This window comes from Pipistrellus kuhlii, unplaced genomic scaffold (assembly GCF_014108245.1).
Source record: "Pipistrellus kuhlii isolate mPipKuh1 unplaced genomic scaffold, mPipKuh1.p scaffold_m20_p_4, whole genome shotgun sequence".
Taxonomy (NCBI): Eukaryota; Metazoa; Chordata; class Mammalia; order Chiroptera; family Vespertilionidae; genus Pipistrellus; species Pipistrellus kuhlii.
The window spans coordinates 88,524,895-88,550,106 of NW_023425540.1; the positions used below are offsets into that span (position 1 = coordinate 88,524,895).

The window sequence follows — 25,212 nt, forward strand, 5'->3', positions numbered from 1 at the left end:
CCCTGACCACACCTGGGCTGGGCTGGGGGCCATTTCTGGCGACAACTGAGTTCTGGGTCCCATCAGCGGGGCGTCTCAGGCCACAGCACCCCAGTTCCTCCCTGCCTATCCACAGGTGGGCATCCCAGGTGCCTCATCACCCGGAAGCATCTGCTCCTGTAACGGTTTTGCTGGGAAATCCAGAAATCCAGAAGGAGCCTTTTTCAAAACACAAAAAACTAAAACTAAAATATAAACTTTTTTTCTAAGGCCCCAGGTCCCCCTAGTGTCCATTTTCTGTCCCAGGATCCCACGTCCCGTTTAGTTGTCGTGTCTCTCTAATTGCCTCCTGTCTGACAGTTCCCCAGTCCTGTCTTTTGTGACCTGGACATTGCAGAGATGTGTTTTGTAGATTTGTCCTCAGTTTGGGTTTGTCTGCTGGCTACTGGCAATGAGATGGAGGCTGTGTGTGACTGTGCAGTGAGATGGAGGCTGTGTGACTGTGCAGTGAGATGGAGGCTGTGTGACTGTGCAGTGAGATGGAGGCTGTGTGACTGTGCAGGGAGATGAAGGCTGTGTGTGACTGTGCAGTGAGATGGAGGCTGTGTGACTGTGCAGTGAGATGGAGGCTGTGTGTGACTGTGCAGTGAGATGGAGGCTGTGGGTGACTGTGCAGTGAGATGGAGGCTGTGGGTGACTGTGCAGTGAGATTGAGGCTGTGTGACTGTGCAGTGAGATGGAGGCTGTGTGTGACTGTGCAGTGAGATGGAGGCTGTGTGTGACTGTGCAGTGAGATGGAGGCTGTGTGACTGTGCAGTGAGATGGAGGCTCTGTGTGACTGTGCAGTGAGATGGAGGGTGTGTGTGACTGTGCAGTGAGATGGAGGCTGTGTGTGCAGTGAGATGGAGGCTGTGTGACTGTGCAGTGAGATGGAGGCTGTGTGACTGTGCAGTGAGATGGAGGCTGTGTGACTGTGCAGGGAGATGGAGGCTGTGTGACTGTGCAGTGAGATGGAGGCTGTGTGACTGTGCAGTGAGATGGAGGCTGTGTGTGATTGGAAAGGAATCTGCAGGTGTGTCCTGTGTCACCTTCAGTCCCACCTGGTGATGCACCGTCTCCCTGGTGACGCTAACCTTGCTGTCTTCACTGTGAAGTTACTGTTTTCCAGAAAGAAGTGAGTGGGGATCCCAGGAGAGAAGCAGGCTCCCTGGGGAAGAGCTCCAGGCACAGTTCAGGGACCAATGTCAGGGCTTCATTCTGCTGCGGCTGCAACCCTGTGGGGAATGAAAGTGCACGCACACATGTCATTGTCACCTTTGTGGACCCCTGCCATGTGCCAGGTGATCTGCAGGCCTTCACTTGGCCCCTGTGTGCCGGCCACTGTAAGCGCTGGTGAAACAGCAGTGAGTTTGAATCCAAATCTGCTTTTGCACTCCCAGATGCTGCTCTGAACCTCCTGCTCGGTCCTCAAACCCCAAAGTGATCTTTGAAACTTGATTCTCATGTGTCCAGAGTGACCCTGACCCTCCCCACCCACCTCATTCAAGTATCAATAGGTGGGAGGTACCACCCCCATTTTACAGAGGAAAATGAAACCGAGGCGCAGACATATCAACCCCTGGTTGGTGCAGTCAGGATTTGGACCTGTCTGGTTCCAGACACCAGCTGTCCTCGGTGTGACCTCGGGCAGGTGCCTTTGCTCGTGAGGCCTCAGTTTGCTCATCTGTGTAACGAGCGGGTGGGGCTGGGTGACTTCCGAGGCCGCTGCCCAGCTCTGGTGTCCACGTCACACGTCTAAGTGGAGGGCGGGCTAGGCATGCCCTCTCCCAGCATGCCACCCAGATCCGACTCCCATCCCTCGCCAGGTGGGCGGAGGTGCCCTGTGAGTGTGTGGGTGGCACAGGCCTGGGACAAGGATCACGGGAAGGGCCGTATCTTGGCCTCCATCAGCCCAGCTGATGGCCTCCGGGGTGCCACGTCTGGCTGCCCCTTGTGGCTGATTAACGAGATGAAAAGCTGGACCTGCCCAGCCAGTTCCCGGCCCTCCTGGGATCTGCCCTCCTGGGAGCCGCATTCCTGCGCTCCTGGCGGGGCTGGAGCTGTCATGCGGACACGTTGGCTCCTGTGGCCACTGGGTGGCCAGAGGAATGAGGACCCTTGGGGGCCTCTCACTCAGGACCCTAAGCCCTAAGGGTGAAGGTGTTGGAGCCATGCCCCGGAGGCCTGGGCTCTCAGCTCGGCTCAGCCCTGCTTTCCGGCAGAGGGTCTGAGCCCAGTGACCTGATCGCTCTGCGCCTCAGTTTTCCTAAATGGGAGAGCAGCGCTGCTTCCGGGGAAGACAGGAAAGGGGAAGGGCAGGATTAAGTGAGTTCTTCTCTATGTGACTTGCTTAGCACCAGCCAGGTACATGGCCAGCCCTCTGTGAGTGTTAACTAGCATCCTCCAGGCCGCTGGATGTAACCTGGAGCTGGCCCGGCCTCCATGCAAAGCGGGATAAAGGACTGACTCCAGAGGCCGCAGAAGAAAATAAAACCCTATCACTTATAGGCGACACTTACACAGCCTTATTGCGATATAACCCATATACCATACAAGTCACTCATTTAAAATATGCAGTTCAGTGGTTTTTAGTGTAGCGGCAAATTATACAGCCATCACCACAATCCATTTTAGAACGTTTTCATCACCTCAGAAACCTGCCCCTTAGCAGTCACCCCCCTCTCCTTGGCCCCTGCCAACCAACCACTCACCCATTTTTTTCACTTCACTGGATTTGCCCGCTCTGGCTACTTCAGATAAATGGAATCATACAGTATGTGACGCCTGGCATGGTGGTCCCAGGGTTTCTCCGTGTTGTAGCATGTGTCGGACTTCACTCCTTTTCTGGCTGAATTGTGTTTCCCGTGTGGTTAGACCACACTGAGTCATTCATCGGTTGGTGACCACTCGGGTTGCTGCCACGGTTTTGGCTGTTGTCAATAGCGCTCTGTGACCCGAGAACATCTGTGTACAGCTTTCCTGTGGGCCTATGTCTTCATTTATCGTGGGTAGCTAGAATTGCAGGGTCATAGGGCAGCTTTATATTTCACTTTTTTAAAAAAAATATATTTTATTGATATTTTACAGAGAGAAGGAAGGGAGAGAGAGAGAGAGCGAGCTAGAAACGTCGATGAGAGAGAAACATCCACCAGCTGCCTCCTGCACACCCCCCACCAGGGATGTGCCCACAACCAATGTACATGCCCTTGACCAGAATCGAATCTGGGACCTTTCAGTCCGCAGACCGACGCTCTACAACTGAGCCAAACCGGTTTCGGCTATATTTCACTTTTTGAGGAAGTCCCATGCTGTTTTCTAAAGTAGCTGCACCACTTTTAGCCACACCAGCAGCGAGTGAGGGTTCTGATTTCTGCACATCCTTGTCAACAGTTGTTACTGTCTGTCTTTTTTTTTATTTCCATCCTAGTGGGTGAGAAGTGGTAACCCCTTGTGGTCTGGGGCACTTGGCATCTTGTTGTTGTTAATCCTTACCTGATAATATTTTTTCCATTCATTTTTAGTGAGAATGGAAAGGAGGGAGGTAGGGCAGAGAGGGAGGGAGGGAGAGAGATACATCATTTGGTTGCCTCCCGCACATGTCCCAACCAGGGCTGGGGATCGAACCTACAACCCAGATACATGTCCTTGACCAGGAATCAAACTTAACAACCCTTCGGTGCCTGGGGCCAACACTCAGACCACTGAGCACACCAGCCAGGGCTGGGGCCCTTGGCGTTTTAAGTTAGTATGTTAAGTGCTGATTGTGTGCGGGAGCCCTGACAGGATAGTCACATGGGTTTGCTAATGGCCTGCACAAGGGGCTTGCCTGGGTTGGAATTGTAGCTCTGACATTTAATTGTTGTGTGACTTTGAGGAAGTTACTGAACCTCTCTGGTCCCTCAGTTTCCACATTTGTAAAGTGGGGGTGATAAATAATGACTATCCACTGGCCAACACCTACCTCACAGGGTTGTAATGAAGATGAAAGTGGGTGGGAGCCTGGTGTGTGGAAAGTAAACATGAGCTCCTATTAGAATGGTGATATGGTTGCTATCTATGTTGGCTCATGTGATTTTTCCGAGGAGTAGCTGTTAGCCAGGTTTTGATCATGTGGCCTCTAGAGCAGCGGTCGCCAACCTTTAGGACCTCACGGACCACCCGTAGTCCACAGACCACCGGTTGGCGACCGCTGCCCTAGAGTAAGACTTCTCTGGGAGAGAATCTGGCTCCACATTCACAAGCTGTGTGACCCTAGGCAAGTGCCTCGACATCTCTGAACCTTGGTTTCCTCATCTGTAAAGGGGCATACAAACCTCCCCAGGGAGTCAGGGTGTGGGTACTGTTGGGGTGTGTCTTTGAACCTGTTTGCTGTCTGAAAGTGTCAAATTACCCTGATGCCTGTGTGGTTACCCCAGTCCACAGAGGGAGAAACAGGCAGATGGGTCAGATGGTCCAAACAATAAACAGCCCTACAGGACTTGGAGCCCACGCCTTTGTGCCCCGAAGCTCCCGCCGAACCCTCGTTTGCTCTCCAGGAGGAGCCCGGGGCCCTGGGGCTGGCGGTCCCCATCCCCCTCTCTGCCCCATGTCCCCTTCCGGTTGGGCTTTAACCAGATTAATGGGCAGCAGGGTGGGTCCAGCAGGAACTTTCCTCACACCTGCCCCAACCATGGAAGGGGCTGGGTTGGGAACTGGCCCCACACCCAGAGGCGCAGCTGGGCTGGGCCCCGAAAGAGGTGCAGGCCCCACCTAACCCACCCTGCAGGTTCCTGATGGCAGCCAACGCCGCCGTCATGGGTTAAATATTTGGGTTGAAACTCCCCACGGTCTCCACAGGGCAGGCTAAGGATCAGTGGCTGGGGTGGGGCTGCGGGACCCGGAAGTGCTCACATTCCCCAGGTGGTCTGCCCAGTCGGGGGCTGGGAGCAATAGGGTTGGCCCATGACCCAGAGGCCCAGCCCATACTCCTCCTTTCCCAGATCCTCCATCCACAGTCCCCTCTACTGAGCCTTCCGGCCACTCCACTGAATACCAGCTTTCTCTTGTAGGACTTCTCAGAGCCTTTACCGGGTCATACACTCATGGGGTGGGGGTTGGCTTTTCCTAACTGCCTTGACTGGCAAAGGCTTCATTCCGAGAGTGACTTAGAAGGCTGGGGTTCCTGGGACCCCACTTTGGGAAAGGCTGCCTCCTTGGCTGACTTTGCAGAGGTGTGGCCTGGGTCTTGTCATTCTCCCTGCCCTCCCCCTGCCCTGCCCCCTCACCCCCCAGCAGGCCCTCAGGCAAGGTTTGGGACATGGATAGATAGACTTCTGTTTGCTGCACCCATTTCTGCCTCCCCGCTTCTCCCCATACCAGCAGTTCCTGCAGTGTTGGGCCTCAAACTCAAGAGGGATAGGTGTTCTGGGGCCCCTGTAGAAACAACAGCAACAACAATAGAGCTTCCTGGGCCCGGTTCTGGAGGTCTGGGTTCAGGAAGTCTGGGTTATGCCTGGGAATCTGAGGTTTTCATGCCATAGCAGATGGGTTCCCGGCCTTGATGTGAGAAATTCCACTCTGAAAGCTGGCAGCCCCCTTGGCTTGAGGGTCAAGAGCTCGGCTGGCCCAACCTGTCTCCTTCATGTCCTCTCCTCATGGGAGCCTTCTGCCCCTGAACCAGCTACCACCACCTCTTCCAGGAAGCCCTCCCTGACCACCCTCCCCACCAGCCTGTGAGGTGCTCCTCTGGGCACCCCCAGCTGCCATGCCCGCCTCATTCTTGTGACTATTTCTGTAAATGCTGATTTTCTTCTTGTCTAAGGTGAGTTCTCAGAGGGCGAGGCTGTGTCTGTGTGCAGGGCTGGGCCTGGGCCTGCTATGCTAATGAGTGCAGGTGGAATGCAACTTCTGGCTGCTTGGCTGCTCAGACCCCACCGTGGCATTGGTACAGAAGGGTTTTTTTTATGGAAATTGGGGTACGTGGAGTCAGTGTAAAAGGTTTTGTTTTTTTTATAGAGATTGGAGACAGCACTAACCTTGACCATCTGGCTGGCTGGGCAACATTGGCCCGGTTGTTTTTCCTTTCTAGTCTGTTTCTTCCTTTGTTTAAAGAAAATAACAGCAAAGGTGGGCTGAACAATGGTCAGTAAGGCTCTTGAACAACAACAGTCACAAACCTTTGTGAGATTTGCTAGAGGTGCAGCTCTTTGCCCGAGCCACCTCACTCCCATTCACAACACCCACCGCGACAGGCGCAGGCATTCCATCTGAGCGGAAGCAGAGGCACAGAGCGGGGCAGCAGCGTGGCCGAGCCACACAGCCAGAGCCCACGCTTGATTCCAGGGCCGAGGTCTTCACGACCACAGTAGTGTTTGCCAGAGTGGTATGCGATGAGATTTCGGGGCGCCTGGATCGGGAGAGAGCACAGACACGTGGCTCAGGAAAGCCGTTCTGACTTCAGAGCAGCTCTGAGAACTCCGGAGAGAGTCTCTGCTCGCTGCTCACACAGCTCTGGCTTGGCTGTGAAGTCGGAGGGCAGGGCTGGTCTTTGCAGGCCACCAAGCACCCAGCTGGGACCCCGTGCTGCCGTTGTACTGTATTTCCATGGAATTCGTTTTGGTTGTTACTTCCATTATAGCAAGGGTTTTGGTTTTCTATGTACAGGGGGGAGCTCAAGTTCACCTTTTAAGTAAATTTATTTAAATACTAGTGGCCCAGTGCAGGAAATCTGTGCACATTAAAAGGGGATTAATTAGAGGAAATAATTTAATATTACTATTTGCCCTTTCTCTAAAATAGAAGTGTAAGAGATGAGAGAAAATTAGTAAAATGTATATGAAAACCTTCCTCCTGTCAGAGTTTGGGGTGCACCACAGGACCCAGAGTCAAGTCCCTGCCCTCCCACATAAGCCTCAAAATTGTGTGAGACCCAGAACCGGCCGCACCACCTCATTGAACTAGATCCAGACCTGGCCAGTCCCACCCTTGTCAAGCCCCACTGGGCAGGGGTGTAGCCTCAGGTCCCCTGGCCTGGCACCAGGACAGAAAGCGTGGCCTGAGGTCCCCCCCTAGACCAGGGCGGGGGGCATGGCCTGAGGTCCCCCATCAAGCCCTACCAGGTGGGGGATGTGGCCTGAGGTCCTGTCAAACCCCACCTGGTTGGGGGGCACAATCTGAGGTCCCCAGCCTGATGCCAGGGTGGGGGGCATGGCCTGAGGTTCCTTATGAAGCCCTGCCAGGTGGGAGATGCAGTCTGAGATCCCCTGTCAAGCCTCACTGGGGCAGGGGAGGGTGTAGCCTCAGGTCCCTGCTGATTGCTCATTAAGGCTGCTTATGGGAACTTGGCCTCAGCTGTGGGTGCAGCCATTTTGTGATGGAGTGATGGTCAATTAGCATATTCCCTCTTTATTAGATAAGATAAAGACTGTAGAATTAATGAAAAGTATCAGGTGTTTAACAATCAGGGTGCTTGCACAAAAACTTGTACCTGAATGATTGCAGTAGCATGATTTATAACGCCCAACCATGGAAACAACCCAAATGTCCATCAGCATTTGATGGATAAACAACATGTGGGCTATCCATGCGGTGGGATATTATTCAGCCATAAAAAGGATACGTGGTTTCTTTTGTGGGGGATGAAAATGTTCTGTCATTGGATAGTAGTGATGTTGTATAACCTTGTGACTATATTAGAAAGCACCGACTTATATAGTTTAAAAGGGTGAATTTTATAGTATGTGAGTTACATCTCAATATAAAAATATGGGAAAACGAATAGGAGTGTTCTGCCAACCTGGCTAAAGAGAAGCGGCCGGGTGAACGCCCAGGCTGATTCCCCGCAGGTGCCGCCTCCTTTCCGCGGCTTCAGTGACCGCCCCGGGGGACACCCGGGTGGCAGGCGCTGGGGGAACGTGGCCCCGGCCCCTCTTCCCTGCTCACTCCTCCTCTCCTGCCCGCAGCATCTCTAACAAGGAGCTGTCTGAGCTGATCGATCAGCTGCAGAAGAATGCCGACCAGGTGGAGAAGAACATCGTGGACACGGAGGCCAAGATGCAGAGTGTGAGTGCCCGCCCTTCCGGCCTGTACCCCCTGAGCCTCAGCCCACTCAGGGCCAGGGCTTGTCTCCCGCAGAGGTTCCCACCTGGGGTCCTTCTGCCCCCTGGGGCGCATGTGTCCACGTTTGGAGACATTTTTAGCTGTCACAGCCCAGGGGTGCAGTGGATGGTATCTAGTGGGATGCTATTATTCACCACCCCCCCACCCCCACACACACACACGCCAGGGATTCAGTATCAGATGGCAGCAGTGCCAGAGTGGGAAAACTGAGGAGGAACCTTGTTATGGCTGATAACACCACCCCCCACCCCGGGTACTAAGTTCCTGCTGCTCCTGGGCCCCTGGAAGAGAACCACAGGTTCGGGAGGATCCTGTGGTTAGGACCCTCGTTGCCACTTACTGTGTGACCCTGGGCAAGTCACCTTACCTCTCTGAGCGTGTGATTCCCTCTGAAGGGGTAAGAGTGATGGTCCCTATTGCCCAAGCTGCTGTAAAGAGCCGATGAGATTAATTGCAGGTGCAATGCAGGGCTCAATATTATCATCAATATCATCAATATATCATCACTCTTACCATTACTCAGACTCATATGATCCTCCTCCTTTTTGAGGGAAGAGAGAGGAAGTAGCTGGGGAAGTACTCTCCCTCCCCGTGCCTCAGTTTCCCTCTCCTCTCTGTGCATGGGGATAACGGCAGTCCGGAGCTGTAGTTTCTCCTAAGGGTGCTGTACCATGCAGGACCCTGGAGCTGCACTCAGACTGTGAGCTGCTAAGATGAGAACTCCACCAGCCCAGGGCAGTTGAGTTTGTGCCCACTTTGTAGCTGGAGAAACTGAGGTTCAGAGAAGGCCAGGGTAATTAGTCAGTGACAGAGCTGCCCCAGCATCATCCCAGAGGAGGGATAGTCAGACTTTGCAAACAGATTACAGGTTACCGGTTAAATTTGCATTTCAGAACACAAATAACCATGTTTTTTTTTTGTTTGTTTGTTTTTTATTATATGTATATCCCTTGTGCTATTGGGGGAATACAGTACGAAATTATCCCTTGTTTATCTGACATTATAATGTAACTGGGCGATCTGTATTTCAGCTGCCTTCCTACCCAGCAGGTGGCTAAGAGGAGAGGGGGAGGCAGGGAGACAGGTCAGGAGGGAGGAGGTCTGCCTGGTCCCGTGTTGTTCCAGGGCCAGTCCCAGGCAGCCCAGACCTGAGGGGCTGGGTGGGCTGGGGATGGCGCAGCGGTCAGTGAGGAATGGGGACAGGAAATGCAGGTGGGCACTCTGTTCCCTGCCAGGCACCCTTCCCTCCACTCCTCCCTTCCCCTCACCTGCCGGGCCCCCTCCCGCTTCCTTGCCTCAGCGCCCACCCGCCCGCCCCTTTCCTGCCCACCCGGCTCCTCCTGTGACTCACTCTGTCACTCCGTGTTCTTTCTGAAGTGGAAACAGCTTTTGGGGTGTGGCCTTTCCTTCTCCTAATAAAAGCAATGTGTTCGTTATGGACATTTCAGGACTGGTAAACAAGTATACGGAAGCAAATTAAAATCATGCATAATTCCACCGCCAGAGAGATCTATCAGCTATTAACATTTTGATGTGTCTGACCTTTACTTGTTGTGTTGTGTGTGTATGAATAGGGTCTCTGTTTATTTGCTTAGAGTAATGACTCAAAACCAACAAGGATGTATTTGGGAGATAATTTTGGAACTGTTTTTTAAAAAAATTAAAAATTTAAAAAAAAATACATTTTATTGATTTTTTTACAGAGAGGAAGAGAGAGGGATAGAGAGTTAGAAACATCGATGAGAGAGAATCATTGATCAGCTGCCTCTTGCACACTCCCCACTGGGGATGTGCCCGTAATCAAGGTACATGCCCCTGACCAGAATCGAACCCGGGACCTTTCAGTCCACAGGCCAACGCTCTATCCACTGAGCCAAACCAGTTTCGGCTAAAAAAATAAATTTTTATTGATTTCAGAGAGGAAGGTCGAGAAGAGAGAGAGAGAAACATCAATGATGAGAGAGAAGCATCAATTGGCTGCCTCCTGCACGCCCCACACTGGAGATCAAGCCCGCAACCCACGCATGTGTCCTGACCGAGAATCGAACTGTGACCTCCTGCTTCATAGGTCAATGTTCAACCACTGAGATATGCTGGCCGGGCTGAACTGTTGTTTAACTTTGAATGAACAAACTCAGAAAAAGAGACCACACTTTGAAGACTGCATGTACGCTAATCTTTTTTCTTTCTTTTCTCTTCCTATTTTCAAAAGAAAACTTCATTATTGATTTAATTACACCCAAGTTCTATAGAATTTTCCTATTTTTAAAAAAGATTTGGTTTTTAGAAAGAGAGGAGAAATGGAGAGAGAGAAAAATAACATCAGCACATTGATGTGAGAGACATCAATTGGCTGCCTTCTGCATGTCCCCTAACAGGATCGAACCCACAATCTGGACACGTGTCCTGACCGGGAATCGAACCAGGGGCCTTTCAGTGATAATTTTCCTATTTTTTAAAATTGCAGTGCAATTGGCATAACATAATCATGTAAAGTGAATAATTCAGTGGCGTTTCGTACACTTGCAGTGTTGTGCAGCCACCACCTCTCTCTGGTTCCGAGGCATTCTTACCACCAAAGGGGAACCCCGCTGCATTAGCAGGCCCTCCTGGCAGTCACTCATCTGCTGTGCTTGTTGTGGAAATTCCATATAAACAGAATCATACAATATGTGAACGTCTGTGTTTGCCAAAATTTTAAACGTGCAAAGCTGGAAGATGGCCTAGGGCAGTGTTTCCCAACCTTCTCTCATGATGAGAAATCACCTGGTGGAGTTGTTAAAACACAGATTCCCGAATCCCAACTAAGAAGTGCTAAACTAGAATTTTTGAGAACATATAGGTAAAATTGCATACCTAACTTAGTGCTCTGTATATAAAATCTGTCTTAGAGCACTAGTTAAGTATACAATTTTACCTATATGTTCCCAAAAATTCTAGTTTAGCACTTCTTAGTTGGGATTCAGGAATCTGTGTTTTAACAACTCCACCAGGTGATTCTCATCATGAGAGAAGGTTGGGAAACACTGGCCTAGGGGACAGCCGGATCCCGGCCGCCCAGAAACCACCAGTAACGCCTGCTGGCTACGGTCCGTCTCTGTACATGTGATGCATTAGCTATGTCGGTCCCTGTGATATTTTAGTTTAAAAAACCCTTTGTATTGGGGTGTAACTTACATAAGGAATGTAGAAAGCATCCAAATGTAAAGAGTTCGGATGCACGAGTGTTCTTATCCGTAGGTGCCTGCGTCACCGCTGCTAAGTCCAGAGAGAGAACATTTCCCATTAAAGCTCCCCGAGACCTTCCCAATCCATATCCCCCGAGGAACCCCGTGCCCACTCTCTCTACCCGTTGGGTCTGCCTGACTTGGGACTCTGGAGCACCTCACCTCCAGGGCATTAAGCTAGCTGTTGCTTTCCCCGTCTTGGCTAGCTCGCTTTGAAAAGGCCTGCATGGATTGGGTAAGGACTCTTTTACTTCCTCCTGAAGCAGAGTAAGTCTTTGACTCTCTACCTGCCCGGGAGAGCTTCAGATCAGCTGGTGATGGGGGAGCCGATAACATTCCACCCCGAGCCAAAAGCTGGATGTTTTGTTGTCATTTTTTAACTAGCCAGGCCCAGCCCGGTTGGCCTTCTGACACTTCCAAGCCCCCCTGCCCTGGCCCTGCAGGGAGGGGGAGAGCGGGTGGTCAGGAGAGAAAGTGATGTCTGTTCCACCACGCACTCCTTTTTTCTTTAGTCATGTCTGCCTTCCTTGCCCTTTCTTTTTTTTTCTTTTTTCCTGAGAAATCTTTTTTTTTTAAAATATATATATTATTGATTTTTCACAGAGAGGAAGAGAGAGGGATAGAGAGTTAGAAACATGGATGAGAGAGAATCATCCATCAGCTGCCTCTTGCACACCCCTAACTGGGGATATGCCCACAACCAAGGTACATGCCCTTGACCGAAATCGAACCTGGGACCTTTCAGTCCGCAGACCAACGCTCTATCCACTGAGCCAAACCGGTCCCGGCTCCTTGCCCTTTCTTGATAGCTTCATCAAAGCATATTTTAGACATCGGAAAAGCTCCCCCTCAGTGTGCGATGCAGCCACTGTGAGTCTTTTCGCGGAGGGGCTCGGCTGTTTCCATCAGTTGGTCCCTGACCATTGTCGTCTCCCAGGAAGATCTCCTGCGCCCGTTTGTTACCATAGATCCCCACTTCCATGCAGCCCCTGCCACCACTCTCCGTGATCCTGTCGCTATGGGTTTCACGGACATGGGCTCCTACGTGCCGTGGCCTCTGTGCCTGGCTGTTCGCACTCCCTTCCTTTCTGAGGCCCTTCCACGTGCGGCAGTGGTTCCCTCTGTCCGCTGCCGTGGGCATCGCGGTGCCCCTGAAGCAGGAGTTTCTCATTCCCATGGCCGGGGAGGGCACTGGCCCCCACAGGACCCAGTTCCACCTGGTCTGTCCTCAGCCCAGGCACTGACTTGTCCCCCCTCCCCTGTGGGCCTGGGGTGCCCGGGGCCTGGCACAGTGCCCGGCCAGCCTTCACGGGTGCTGGTTAAGTGAATTAAAGGGCTGCGTTTAGAAACCTGCCACCCTCACTGCCTGTTCATTGTTCTTCCCTAAACAAGCAAGACCCCGGACTCAGTGACTATGGCTTGTTCCCCTTCCCCGATGTCCACCCACTGTGTTCATTCTCGCCACGTCCCAGCACGGCCGCCTCGGCGCTCACCTGGCGCTGTCACAGCGGCTGCGGCCCTCTCAGCCTGTCCTCCTCCCTGCAGAGCCGGGAGCCATGGCTTTCAGGACACGTGGGGCCGTGCCACTCCCCTCCACAGAGCCGCTCCGTGCTCAGACCCCGCCCCCCGGCCCACAGGTGCTATGCAGGCGTCTTCAAACTACGGCCGGCGGGCCACATGCGGCCCGCAGAGGAGTCTGATCCGGCCCGCCAGGTTTTTTGGGCAGTGAGCGCAGCCGAGGTGTTACAGTAGGAATTAGTAGTTCATATAGTCCGGCCCTCCAGCTCTCTGAGGGACCGTGATCTGGCCCCCACTTTAAAAAGTTTGAGGACGCCTGTATGGGCTCCGGCCTGTCCTGCCCACCTCCTCTCAGCTTCAGCCACGGCGGCTTCTCACAGCTTGCCTCTTCCTGCCACAGGGCCTTTGCACAGGCGGTTCCCTCTGCCTTGAGCCCTCTTCCCTTCCAGCCTTCATTCTCACCCGTGTCACCACCTCCGAGGGGCCCCACCGGCCACTGGAGCTAACGCAATCTCCCCTCATCCCGTGCTTCCCCGGCAAACACTGGCCTGGCGGGCTTGCCGTCACCTCGGTGAGGTTTCGCTGTTGCCGGGCCTCCCTGGTGGTCTCCCCACCAGGCGGGGCTGCCTCTCAGAGCCCCACACGAGCAGGCATTGGGGCTCTGTTTGCTGAGGGGCTGGAGGCGAGGACAGGCAGGCTGGGGAGTCCCTCCCGTCCCTGCAGACCCCCGGAGCCCCTGTCTGATGCGCCTCCTCCGGTGCCCGCACAGGACCTGGCCCGGCTGCAGGAGGGCCAGCAGCCCGAACACCGGGACGCGGCGCTGCAGAAGGTGTCGGACTCGGAGAAGCTGCTGTACATGCTGGAGGCGGACGCGGCCATCGCCAAGCACATGAAGCACCCCCAGGGGGACATGATCGCCGAGGAGTAGGTCCCTCTGCCTCTGTCCCGGGGGAGCTGCGGGGCCCGGCAGGGGGCCGCAGCCACCCGCACTCAGGAGCCGCGTCCAGGCTTCTTGGGGGCTCGCAGGCTTCTTGGGGGCTCTCTGTTATTCTCATGACAACCCACTTGCAGTCAGGGAGACAACTCGGAGCACTGGTGTTCCCCACTCTGATCATAGTGGGACCCCAACTTCCTGACCGTGTGGTCTGGCCTCCCGGCTTTTAAGCACACTTCCCCACCCGGATGCCCACCCGGCCCCCTGCTTGGGGTTTTACTGCTTTAGCTCCGTGTGGGTAAATCGGCACCTAAAACAACAGCAGGATCTCCCGGTGCCTCGAAGCCCCCAGTGCTCGTCCCTGCCATGACCCACGCCCACCGTGGCCCTTGCTAGATGGTGGGCCCCAGCCTGTTTCTTCCAGAACCATCTATGGCCTGGGGCACACACTGGGCCCTGGGGAAGTGTCCATGGAAGAAGGAGGGAAGTAGGAAAGTAGATAGGAGGAGGGCACCGGTGTTTATCTGGAGCCCCAGGCCCTGTTACCCCGCCCTCCCTGGACGCTGGGCAGAAAGTCGGGGCCGGGGGGGTTAAGGCAGTGCCCTGCCCGCTAACCCGGGCGGCCGCTCTCGCACTCAGCATCCGCCAGCTGAAGGAGCGCGTGACCAACCTCCGTGGGAAGCACAAGCAGATCTACAACCTGGCGGTGAAGGAGGTGGACCCACAGGTCAACTGGGCGGCGCTGGTGGAGGAAAAGCTGGTACGGCCAGGCTGCAGCTGGGCGTCCGGGGCGTGTGAGGGGGGAGAACCCCGCCGCTTCCTGTCACCACAGTCACGCGGGAAGGGATGTTTGTGTCCCTGAGGAGAGCGGGGCTCAGAGAGGCGCAGTGCCTAGCCCAGGGTCACACAGCAGAGGCGATGAAGAATAAGACCCTCCTGGGATCGCCCTCCAGCCTGGCTCGTTGGGGTCCTGGCAGGCTGGCCGGTTTGTGGCCAGCCACTGCTCTTCCCAGGCCCCGGCCAGCCCATCTCCACGGCGGAGGGCGTGCCCCGGGGAGCCCGTGCCCTCGCTCAGTGGCGTGGCGCTGGGCTCGGCCGTCTGTGAAACGGGCAGGGTGACCGTGCCAGCCTCTGTGGGTGCCCTGAGAGTCAGTGAGATGACGTACAGATAACGGTGACAGCCTCTCCTGGTCCCTCACAGGCCATGTGGCTCTGTGCCCGGCTGGTCCTGTGAGGAGGAGGCCCCCGGCTCCCCCCTGCATTGTGCGCTGTCTCTGTCCTCCCCTCCAGGACAAGCTGAACAGCCAGGGCTTCGGGACAGACCTGCCGCTGGTGGACTACCAGGTGGAGCAGCACAACATCTTCCACAACGAGGTCAAGGCCATCGGGCCCCACCTGGCCAAGGACGGCGGCAAGGTGAGCGCCCGTGGCAGGCGGGCCCCGGGCACGGAGGGCTCACACCTGCGCCCGCCCTAACCCCTGTGCCCGGCTCTGTCCGCAGGAGCAGAACAGCGAACTCCAGGCCAAGTACCAGAAGCTGCTGGTGAGAACGGGGTGAGGGAGGGGGGAGGGGGCTGGGACAGGAACATGTGCAGTTCAAACAGGATGGAGGGAGGTGGAGCGGGAAGAGATGGTGCCCAGGGCCCCTGCCTGAGAGGTGCCCCAGTTTGCCCTGAGCTCATGGAAGACCCCAGCAGATCCCATTTATTTATTGGGATACAGCCTGTCTTACAGCTTGCCTCTTGCTTCTTTATTAAGCACCTTCTGTATGCCACATACGATGCTACATGCTTTGTAAGCAAACGTTTTCTATTTTTAAAACCTTTAAAGAATCAATTCTTTTCGAAACGCACAAGTGCGCCTCAATGCTTTCTGGCTGCGGATGGTTCAAGCACCCCGCTGTGGGAGTGAGTGGGGGTGGAGCACAGCCCTCAGCAGGCTCTGGGGCCAGACTGCCTCCACCCTGAGTGAGTTCCTTAGCCTGGGAGCCTCAGCTTCCTCACCTGTAAAGTGGCGTTACTGCGAGTCCCTGTCTCATGGGCTTGCTTTGCAGATGGCTTTGGTTAATGCTGGAGAAGATCTTAGCATGTATGCCGTTCTAATTTGCAGAGCAAAATGTGGCTGTCCCTCCTCCCCCCGTCCTCCCTGCCTGTCCAGCCCTCTCTCAGATGTAAAGCCCTAGCAGTGTCTACTGTCCTAGCCATCGAAACGGTGACCTGACAGAGATAAAGTGGAAGCTGTGGCTGCTCATTTTTATTGAGCACCAACCATGTGCCGGACTCTGGGCCCTGCGGGGGGGTCAGTGCCGTCATCCCCATTGTGCAGCTGCGTCACTGGGACTCCACCAAATGTCAGTACCACAAGGGTGCTGTCTGCTTTGTCCACCACTGTATCCCAGGGCCCGCAGCAATGCCCAGCACTTAGCAGGTGCTCCGTAAACGTTTGCTGAAAGAATGAGTGGTTTCAGAGGATCAGTAACTTACCCGCGGGGTTTGGCCGGGCCAGCCGCGGCAGGTGCAGAGGGAAGTCTCAGCCCCATCCCCGCCCCGCCCCGCAGGCAGCGTCGCAGGCGCGGCAGCAGCACCTGAGCTCGCTGCAGGACTACATGCAGCGCTGCACCAACGAGCTGTACTGGCTGGACCAGCAGGCCAAGGGCCGCATGCAGTACGACTGGAGCGACCGCAACCTGGACTACCCCAGCCGCAGGCGCCAGTACGAGGTGGGCGCTGGGGCCTGGGGGGGGGGGGGAGAGGGGGGAGATGGGGGCCAGGAGGGACCACAAGGCTGCCAGGCTGTGCACTGAGCCCCTCCACTGCCCCTCCTCCCCCAATGCAGAATTTCATCAACCGGAACCTGGAGGCCAAAGAGGAGAGAATCAATAAGCTGCACAGTGAGGGAGACCAGCTGCTGGCTGCCGAGCACCCCGGGAGGAACTCCATTGAGGTGTGTGCGCGCCAGGAGGGGGTGCCTCCTCCAGGGTGGCCTCAGGGCGACCTCTGCTGTGCGCCTCCTGGGCTTGGGCAGCCTTCACGTTGGGGGGGGAGGGCGGTGTCCGTCTGCCTGTCTGTCTGCCTGTCTCATTATTCTGCCCGCTCACCTTGCTCTGACCCTGCCTCCTCTCATTATCTTGACCCTTTGTCACACCCTGCTCTCGGCCCCTGGACTTCTGAGGCCCATGTGGCACCTGTGTCAGTGTCCTGGGGCTGCCCTAACAAGGACCGCACACTGGGTGGCTCTAAACCACAGGATTTATTCTCTCATAATTCTGGGGACAGAAGGGTAACAACAAGGTGTTGGCCGGCCTTCTCCCTCTGGGGGAGGGTTCTCCCTGCCCCTCTCCCTGCTTCTGGCTGCTGCAGGCCTTGGCCTTCCTCAGCTTGGGGCGGCACCACTTCTCTCTGCACTGCTGTTCACAGGGCCGCTCCCTGTGCCCCTCTTCTTACAGCAGCACAGTCATTCCATGTAGGGCCCGTCCCAAACCCAGGGGGTTTTATCCTGCGATTCTTTTCCCAATGGCATCTGCAAACACCCAGGTTCCAAATGAAGTCACATTCTTTTTTTCTTTTTTTTTAAAATATATTTTATTGATTTCTGAGAGGAAGGGAGAGGGAGAGAGAGAGAGAAACATCAGCGATGAGAGGATCATTGATTGGCTGCTTCCTGCACGCCCCCACCTGGGGATGGAGTCCACAACCTGGGCATGTGCTCCTGGCTGGCGTCGAACCTGGGACCCTTCAGTCCGCAGGCTGACGCTCTATCCACTGAGCCAAACCAGCCAGGGCTAAAGTCACATTCTACGTTTGGGGTTGGGGAGTTACCAGTCACCTTCAGGACAATTTTTTTAAAAGCACCACTTTGGGCAGACACAGCCCCTCCTGGGCCTCATGCCTCGTGCAGCCCAGGCACCTGTGCATGAGCCCTGCTCGGCTCCGTGACACGCCCCCCTCTCCTCTTCCCGCCATGGGGAGGAGCTGCCCGCCTCGTGGGAGCCACACGTGTGCAGGTGCCGGTGCCCTCTCCCCGCCACTCTGGTCCGGAATCCCACACGCCTCTCCCAGTGCCCCAGGCCCATACCCGGCGTGACCCCCCTCTCCGGCAGGCTCACATGGAGGCCGTGCATGCAGACTGGAAGGAGTATCTGAACCTGCTCATCTGTGAGGAGAGCCACCTGAAGTACATGGAGGACTACCACCAGGTACCCGGCCGGCCGGCGCCAGGGCCTGTGGGCCCACAGCTGGCCTCCATGCTGCTTCCTGGGGAGCCTGGCAGGGCGGCCTCCCCGGGCCTCCCACTGCCCACGCTGGCAAGGGTGTGCCTTCTGCTTGCCCGGCTCTTGTCAGTCTTCCCTGGCGGCCAGGGCTGGCGGGTGAATTCACCAGGTTAATGTGGGGCCAGGAATGAATGTGTGAGTTTTCATTTTGGTAAAAAACATGTAATAGGAAATTTGCTATTTTAGCCATTTTTTTAAGCATACAATTCAGTGGCCTTCATTACATTCACGATGGGGTACAACCATCACCCCTGTCTTTCCGCAACTTTTCATCACCCCAAATGGGAGCTCTGAGCCCGCTAACAGTCACTCCCCATTCCTCCCTGCCCAGGCCCTGGGTAACCTCTGCTCTGTGTGTCTTCCGGTTCCTGTTCTAGATACTGCGTATAAGTGGAGTCAGGCTCCGTGGCCTCGGTGGCTTCTTTCACTGAGCGTGTTTTCAAGGGTCATCCACGTTGTAGCATGAACCAGATGGTCATTCCTTGTTACGGCCATATAATATTCCCCTGCGTGGACAGACCACGCCGTGTTTACCCGTTCAGCCGTTGACGGAGACCGGTTGTTTCACAGGAGTGTGTTTTTCAGGAAGAGCGGCGGGTGGCTACTGATTGTGCGGTCTGGGGACGCTGGAACCCAGATGACACTTCCTGTAACTCCTGGTTCGGTGTCTGAGCCCTGCTGGGCTGTGAGAGTCACCGCATCCCAAAGTGCCATGCGTGGCTGCAGCCCCGGGGACAGGGACAGCGACAGCTGACAATGAGTGATTCCAGAGTTGATGAGCTAAAGAATGGACAGGAGAATTTTCTAGAACAAACTGGGGTGACTTCCATGGATGACTTCCATGCATCCAAAACGAAAGCCTAGCATTACCAGGGTGACCCTGGCACAAGAGGAGTGAAATGTTTGAGCACCAGAGGTCATCGGTGTGCACTTGAAAGCTAACGGGTCGCAGAGGTGGTCACGGGGACCAGAGGGACCTGGCTTCTTCCCGTGAGGCCTTCTCGGGAGCCAGGCCTGGGCGGGCGGGTGTCCACAAACAGCAGAGCCTGTGGACTCCGGGTGAGTGGGAGGCCCAGCCCTGACTGGGATGGGACTCGCAGCTACAGCCAGGATTAGCCAGGCGTCCTAGTGGCTTCCTGTTCGTAATGGGGCCACCTGGTCTTCTAGTTCCACAAGGACGTGAAGGACGCTCAGGAGCTGCTACGCAAGGTGGATTCAGACCTGAACCAAAAATACAGCCCTGACTTCAAGGACCGATACCAGATTGAGCTGCTGCTGCGGGAGCTGGATGTGAGTGATGGTCCCAGGAGTGTCTCGGGGTGTCCCCTCCCCGCCCTCAGCCCCGAGCCGGCCCCCCACAGCCCTTCTCCTGCGGCCTGGCCCGGCCCCCCGGGGGGAGGCTGCCTGATCTCACCGTGGCCTTCCCCGCACTCAGGACCAGGAGAAGGCTCTGGACAAGTACGAGCAGGTGGTGCAGGGCCTGCAGAAGCGAGGGCAGCAGGTGGTGCCCCTCAAGTACCGCCGGGAGACGCCGCTCAAGCCCATCCCCGTGGAGGCGCTCTGTGACTTCGAGGGTGACCAGGTGCGCTGCTGCCCAGCTGCCCCGGGCAGGCGGGGCCCAAATATGCCTTTCACATCCCTGCGAGGTCTTAGGAGTGACCTTGCTGAATGAGAGCCTCAAACATTTTCAGGAACCTGTGCCTGTCACTGGGGTCATTCTCTGCCAGGCCTGCGCGCAACCCCAGTCATTCCAGCAGGAGTGCCAGGGAGGGTTCTCATTGGCCCAGTTTGACTCACGTCAGCCTCAACCAGTCGCGGGTGGTGTGTGTCAGGGGATAATGCCGTTCTCTCATTGGCGGGCCTGAGTCACATGTCACCCTGGTAGTAAAGAACTGGGAATGGAGAAGGGAGAGGCCACATGGACTGGGAATGGGGGCAGTTCTAGTCCTTCCCAACTAGGGCACAATGTCTTGGGAAAGATCTGAGAGACAGACGGGCTGACTCCCCAGGTGCCAGAGTTGGTGGGCTGGACCGAGGTGGCCTCTGGGCTCCCAGGCTGCCAGCCAAGGCAGGGCTCTCTGTGCCTCCTCACTGTTCGGCCTGCCCACGCCAGGGCCTGATCTCAAGGGGCTACAGCTACACCCTGCAGAGGAACAGCGGAGACAGCTGGGACCTCACCGACAGCACGGGGAACACGCTGACCGCCCCCGCCGTCTGCTTCATGATCCCCCCCACCGACCCCGAGGCCCTGGCTCTGGCAGACAGGTACAGGCTAAGGAGATAGCCAGCATGGACTGGCCCCACCCCGTGGGCCCCTTCATTGCCCTGGGAAACACCCCACACCTGTACCCACGGGGAGGCTCAGTGGGACGGGGGCGGGTCCTGCTGGCCAGGCTGACTTGCTGTGTGTGAATGTCCAGCGGTGGGCACAGCTCCGAGAGCACTTTCTCTGGGAGTGCCTCTGGGCCTTTGCACATGCTGTTCCCTTTACCTCACTGCCTGGTCAGCTCAAGCCTCTGGGCTTGACTCAGCTCCAGGGTCACCTTTTCTGTGAAGCCGTCCCTGACTGCCCACGTGCCTAACACCCGGCTCCCGCAGGGCTGCTGCCTCCCAGCGCTCGTGCCCCTCCTCCCTCCCGCGCACGCCCTGCTCTTGGTCAGGGTGCTTCGTGTGAGGGTCCGTCTCCTGGCAGGGGCTTCCTGAGGTTTACTGTGTCCAGGGCCTTGTTCAGTACCTGGTGCAAAGTGAAGACGCAAGCACTTTGTTGAGTGAGTGACTCTAGGAATGCTTCAATCATTCATTCAGCAAGTATTTTTTTTTAAAATATATTTTATTAATTTTATACAGAGAGGGAGGGAGAGGGATAAAGAATTAGAAACATCGGTGAGAGAATCATTGATCAGCTGCCTCTTGCACACCCTCTACTGGGGATATGCCCACAACCAAGGTACATGCCCTTGACCGGAATCGAACCTGGGACCCTCAGTCTGCAGGCCGACCCTCTGTCCACTGAGTCAAACCGGTTAGGGCTCAGCAAGTATTTATTGAGCACCTGTGTACTGCTCCCTCAGGGGTAGCATCTTAGAAGGGAAGGCAAAGGAACAAATGATGATTTTAGGAAATAGACTTGCTACGAAAGAGAAAGAAAGGGGCAAAGGAAGGAAAGGGCAAAGACAGGCCAGCGTTTCAGCAAACCTTTTTATGTGTTGTGATTTAACTTTTCAAAGCATTTTGATGGCCGCCTGACTCCTCTGGGCTGTTGGCCCAGCCAGAGTCCAGGGTCTCGGCGCCTGTGGGTGCTGGGGCAGTGGGCTGCCCTGGGTCCAGTCCATTTTTGCTCTCACAGCCTGGGCAGCCAGTACCGGAGCGTGCGGCTGAAGGCAGTCGGGACCAGGAACGCACTCCAGCAGCGGCACGAGGTGCTCAAGGCGGAGAACCCTGGAGGTGGGTGCCAGGGCCACTGCCCAGTCTGTGGGGGACGGGGAGGAGGCAATGGGTACACAGTCTCTGCTGCCAAAGGGGCAGCATGGGTCAGGCATGGCAGGGACAGGGGAGGCTGAGGCAGCCCTGAAGGCCCCAACTGGCCTCCTAGGCCCCTTCCCTGGGACTGATGCCCCCAACTGACACCCAACTCTGACTTCCCTCCGGCAGACGCCTCTGACCTGCAGGGGCGGCAGCTGCTGGCAGGCTTGGACAAGGTGGCCAGTGACTTAGACCGGCAGGAGAAGGCCATCACAGGGATCCTGCGGCCACCGCTGGAACAAGGCCGGGCTGTGCAGGACAGTGCCCAGCGGGCCAAAGACCTCAAGGTACCACCAGGTTGGGGCCCCTGCTCAGGCTCTCATCTCCACAGGGGTCTAGGTGCTCCGCAGGGACCTGCCATGTGTCACAAGACTTCCTGAGTCAGGGGCGGGGGGCGGGGGGGCGGGGACTGTGCCAGGCCAGGATCAGGAGGTGCATGAGCCCTGGTGCCCTGCTTCAAACACGTCGGGGAGGCCCGTCTCTGTGTGTGTGATGCTTGAGCGGCTCGGCGCCAGGTGGTCGGGTGGGAACAGCACCTATGCCCCTCTTTCACAGACAGTCTCCCTGGTCCTCAGGCGCCCTCTGTGGCAGGGCTGACCGTGCCTGGTTTACAGAGGAGGAACTGGGCTTGGAGAAGGGGCCTCACGTCACAGCTGACAGAGGCCGAGTCAAGGCTGAGAGGATGCCGGGTAGAGGGTGGGAGCCAAGGCCAGGCCCCACCACGTTCCTTCCTAAGCTGCTTGGATCCCCAGCTGTGAACAGGGAGAGAAAATGTGCCTCCCTCATGGGTTGCCCCCAGCGATGAATAGTGTGTATTACTACACATGTACCACCATGTGTGTGTAGTACTTGGAACAGCGAGTGCTGGGTAACTGCCTGCTCGTTTCACTCCCTTGTGAGTCCCCTGCTTGGAGCAGAATGCCCAGGGTGCTCTACACATGCAGGCTCAGGCTCCCAGGCAGGGCCCAGGCCTCGCATTTCCATCAGAGCTGCCCCCCGAGGAGCTTCCCCTGCTCCCCGAGGCCGGCAGGCCTCTGGGGGAGGAGGATGCCCAACGGTGGCCAACAGGAGGGCCTCTGGTCTCCACAGAACATCACCAACGAGCTGCTGCAGATCGAGCCTGAGAAGGCTCACAGCATAGCCGAGTGCGAGGCCTTCGTGCAGGCCCTCCCGGGCAGTGGCAGCGCACCCCTGCTGAGGACCCGGGTGGAGGACACCAACCACAGATACGAGCGCCTGGTGCAGCTGCTGGACTTGGCCCAGGAGAAGTGGGTGTCAGGCGGGCAGCAGGGAGGTCAGCTGGGGCCAGGGGGCCAGGCCGGCACCCCCTCACTCCTGACCTGTGTCCTCAGGGTTGCTGTTGCCAACCGCCTGGAGAAGAGCCTGCAGGAGGGCTGGGAGGTGCTGGCCACATATGAGAACCAGCTGACCCAGGACGACACGGTGCCTGAGAGTGGCCGTGCCCTGGACAGCAAGAGGCAGGAGCTGGCGGTGAGTGTGGGGACCCTGGCATCCATCAGTTTTGAACAGATGAGAGATCCGAGGCTCTGATGCCCAGGGCAGGAAGTCTCTGCAGATTTGGATGCCACAGTGCCCAACTGGAAGTTGTAAATGGAGGCACATGGCACAAATCCCAGCTGCTCAGGGGCTCGTGGAAATTGGGTACCAGAATTTTTAAATCAGAGATGTGCATGTTCCCCTTCCCCCAAAATTTCCAGTATCTACGCAGCAGCTGCCACCGAACCCCCAGCATTTACCTGCCTGACCGCTATGGATATCCAAGTCTGTGAGCCTGAGGGAGGCCCTTATTTACACATCAATTCACAAAATCCTGGCTGTGTGCTAAGACCCTCACCTCAGAGCTGAGGAAATGGGCCTGGAGGCTGGAGAGCAGCAGGCCATCTTAGTCCTGGGTGCAGCATCACTGGGCACATGCTGCCAGCCACAGGATTTTGTTTTCCTAGGTTTTATTTTAACAAAATGGAACTTTGTAGAAATGGCCACCAGATGTGAGGAGAAACTCAGAGGCAAGGCCCCAGTTGCTTCCCACACCCAGGCACTAACCCCTTCCCCCAACACCACCACCACCCCCCCACAAAGCAGTGTCCCCAAGCACCTGGGCAGTGCTACCTTGGCCCCTGCAAGCCGACCACAGCCCATTGGCTGCCTCTCCACCCCACAGGCCATGGCTTCCGAGCTGCAGGCCCAGAAGTCCCTCCTCAGTGAGGTGGAGCAGAACCTGCAGGCCGCCAAGCAGTGCTCCAGCTCCCTGGCCAGCCGCTTCCAGGAGCACTGCCCTGACCTGGAGCGCCAGGAGGCCGAGGTGCACAAGCTGGGCCAGCGCTTCGACAACCTCCGCCAGCAGGCGGAGCTCAGGTGAGGGGCCTGGTCAATCTGCCTCGAGGCCAAAATGCTCAACAAGACCACCAAAGGCTGTTTTCTAAACAATTTCTTCTTGAAAAAGTAATGTATACAAAGTAAAACACTCAAAGTAATTATAAGTGTACACCATAAGCGCCTATAGATGTAAGGATGGTCTCCGTTTTGGAGGCAGTGAACTGGCTAATGACCAGCTCCATTTTCCCAAGGTAAACACTGCTACCAGTTTTTTTGTTTGTTTTTGCTACCAGTTTCTTACGAACACTTCCAAAAAGGTGTTCTGTACAAGCTGGGGTAAGCGGAAAACACATGAATGACAATATATCATGTACACTGTAGCTTGCTGTTTTTCCTGTCATATATTTTATAAGCCTCATGAGTCAGTTAAGCATTCCCTTCTCTTCTTCTGTTTTCTGCAAGAGTTTGAATAGAACCGATTATCACTTCCTTAAATGCTTGGAAGAATTCTCCAGTGAGGTTCTCTGGGCCTGCAACTTATTTTTTGTGAGAAGGATTTTAATTACAAATTCAACATCTTTAAATATATACTATTTAGTAAGGAGAGGGGGAGAGGGAGAGAGAAACATGGATGTGAGAGACTAACATCAATCAGCTGCCTCCTGCAGGCACCCTGAATGGAGATTGAACCTGAAACCTGTGTATGTGCCCTGACTGGGAAGCAAACTGGAGACCTTTCAGTGCACAGGACGATGTTCAACCAACTGAGCCACACTGGCCAAGGCTCATCTCACTGTGTCTTTCAATGAATTTATTCTTCTCATCAAGTTGTTGAATTTATTGGCATAAAATAATCTCTAATCATTACCTGTAGGTTCTGAGGCTATATCCCCTCTCATTCCTAATATTAAATCTTTCATTGTATCATATATATACAATACATTCTCTTTTATCAATTTATTGACCATTTTAAAGAACTAGCTATGATTTCAATGATTTTTCCTGTTTTCTTGTTTCCAATTGCATTGATACCTGCTTTTTATTATTTCCTTATTGCAGCTTAATTTAATTTGCTCTTTTTCTTAAGGTGGAAGCTTAGATTGTTGATTTGAGAGCATTCTTTTCTAATACAAACATTTAATCCCTTTCCCTCTCAGCAGCAGTTTTTGGTATGTTATTATTTTTGGTGAGTTCAGATTTCCTAACCTCCCTTGTGATTCCTCCCTGCCCTGTGGGTTCTTTAGGTCCTGAGGTACACAGTATCTCTGCATGTCAGTACATGTGGCCCT

At 55.3% G+C, this 25,212-nt stretch overlaps 1 protein-coding gene across 5 annotated transcripts in view; it reads left to right on the top strand.

Moving 5' to 3' along the window:
- PPL (periplakin) overlaps positions 1-25,212 on the top strand; it is a 48,900-nt gene that overhangs the window by 15,930 nt on the left and 7,758 nt on the right. For all 5 annotated transcript variants that reach the window (XM_045571314.1, XM_045571315.1, XM_045571316.1 and 2 more), the window contains 16 exons: positions 7,959-8,058; positions 13,630-13,784; positions 14,434-14,554; positions 15,085-15,210; positions 15,296-15,337; positions 16,352-16,513; positions 16,630-16,737; positions 17,894-17,989; positions 19,232-19,354; positions 19,500-19,646; positions 20,178-20,329; positions 21,411-21,508; positions 21,716-21,873; positions 22,676-22,854; positions 22,939-23,077; positions 23,769-23,962. In XM_045571314.1, coding sequence (XP_045427270.1) covers positions 7,959-8,058; positions 13,630-13,784; positions 14,434-14,554; positions 15,085-15,210; positions 15,296-15,337; positions 16,352-16,513; positions 16,630-16,737; positions 17,894-17,989; positions 19,232-19,354; positions 19,500-19,646; positions 20,178-20,329; positions 21,411-21,508; positions 21,716-21,873; positions 22,676-22,854; positions 22,939-23,077; positions 23,769-23,962 — 2,100 coding nt within the window. The remainder of the gene's footprint in view (positions 1-7,958; positions 8,059-13,629; positions 13,785-14,433; positions 14,555-15,084; positions 15,211-15,295; positions 15,338-16,351; positions 16,514-16,629; positions 16,738-17,893; positions 17,990-19,231; positions 19,355-19,499; positions 19,647-20,177; positions 20,330-21,410; positions 21,509-21,715; positions 21,874-22,675; positions 22,855-22,938; positions 23,078-23,768; positions 23,963-25,212) is intronic.